At 31.4% G+C, this 1792-nt stretch overlaps 1 protein-coding gene across 1 annotated transcript in view; it reads left to right on the forward strand.

The window, feature by feature from the left end:
• Positions 1-92: 92 nt before the first annotated feature.
• Positions 93-1792, forward strand: part of LOC109862512 (RIB43A-like with coiled-coils protein 1) — a 9060-nt gene continuing 7360 nt past the window's right edge. Inside the window, exons 1-3 of the mRNA XM_020442587.1 lie at positions 93-357; positions 657-797; positions 942-1099. Of these exons, the coding sequence (XP_020298176.1) occupies positions 235-357; positions 657-797; positions 942-1099 (422 nt within the window). The 5' untranslated portion in view covers positions 93-234. The remainder of the gene's footprint in view (positions 358-656; positions 798-941; positions 1100-1792) is intronic.

Consider the following 1792-nt stretch of genomic DNA (forward strand, 5'->3'; position numbering starts at 1 on the left):
TTGGCGCCTGTTTTTACCTTTTTTTAAAAAGGTAAGTTTTTAGAGTATCACACACTTTATATTTTGTTTTATATTGAACGCTATTGCTACGTAACCTTCTTTTATAGACAAAACTCTCCATGGTAACGAGGGTGCAAAAAACATATTCCAGACTGACTGAAATAGATCTAAATGTATTCTTGTTATTTGTCGCGTACGTAACCTTCTTTTAGATTTTATGCAAAAAATATCCAAATGCTTAAATTTCAACAAGTCACTTCGGAGGATCGTAAGTTAGCCGTGTCTATAGAACGTAAACGACTACTTGAAGAAGCGAGAAAATCACGCATCTTTAATCCTCGTGTCAGAAAAATTGGAGTAAGAATTACTATTCAAAATGTTCAAACACGTTTATTTCAATACTTAAATGCATTGTTTATTTATATTTGTATCAAAATTTTCTCGAAACTATTTAAGAACTTGTACTATTACTTCCATCTAATTCATATCTTTGTTGTATTCTATTATTGATCAAATTGATATTTTGCTTGAATATGTGCTTCGTAATATTTTTGTACTTATTTCAATGAAGCGCATTCTTTAATCTGAAACGTTTTGAACGTTTGGAAGTTGTTTGCTCTGTTACCTTCGCAGTTTTGTTTTCCTGACATTTACAGATAGACAAGACATACTTGGATAAGCAAGTCGAGGAAAAGAAGCGACAGCATGAGTGGGAACAGGCACGAGAATGTCAATTTGATGACGCTCTCGTTCGCAGCAGCAAGCTTGCTGCGCATTTGGAGAAACAACAAGAAGAGGTAATTGAGTGCCATTAATGTTGATATAATTATTTAGAAATATTTACTTGATTCAGCCGGTACTTGAGATTTCGAATCATGTATTGCATTACGATAAAAAGAATATATCAGTCTAACAAAAAAAAGTGACGTTTTCCTTTGCAGGAAAGACGAAAGATACACAAAGAGATTGAGTCCTTTCGACGGGAGTGTCAGCGAATCGAAGACCGTCGAGATTATGATCTTTATGACCCCAAGGCGCTTAAAAAATCCCGGTCAACGGAGGCCGACGATCCGTGCGTGGGAGTAGCGTCCGCTCAGAAGTGCGTAAATAGTTTGCAATTTATGTGTAATCACAAGAGAAAAGTCCAAGAGAAAATTATTTCAAATTTCCAAAAAGATAAAAGAATATGTATTGAAAAGAAGCATGATGTGTTTATGAAATGCGTTTAGCTTTTTCTTTTTTACTTGACAACTTTACTTATCAAATACTTAAAGTTTAAAACTAATTAAAAACTATTTTAAAGTTAAGGATCAGTTTTTACACTCACTTTATATTAAAATTATGTCATATTAAATTATGACTTGAGAAACAATATGAAGTTTTTATTTCGCAATTTGTATTGAAATAAACTAATTTCTTTATATATGTTACGAATTAGCAAAACCCTTTGTCAAATATATATTTTTTTGATTTGCTTAATATTATATAATAATTATATTACATAATATTAAGCAAATCTCTTGGACTTTTATAAATAATATTATATAATAATTATATTTACTAATATATAAATTATAATTACTAACCAGATCAAAAAAAAATTTATTACTACAATAACACAGCCACACAAAAAAAAAAATTTCTTTGGCCTGAGAATCAGACCATGTTTATTATATGTTTTTGGAGTCGCTGAATCCGAATCCGAGGTCCATTAAACCCCATCGGGTCGGGGTTACGCCATAACCTCAAAAAACACCATAATCTGAGCTTGGAACCCATATAATCTTTTAAT

The sequence above is a fragment of the Pseudomyrmex gracilis genome, unplaced genomic scaffold, assembly GCF_002006095.1.
Source record: "Pseudomyrmex gracilis isolate BER0280 unplaced genomic scaffold, ASM200609v1 scaffold_1903, whole genome shotgun sequence".
NCBI classification, from domain to species: Eukaryota; Metazoa; Arthropoda; class Insecta; order Hymenoptera; family Formicidae; genus Pseudomyrmex; species Pseudomyrmex gracilis.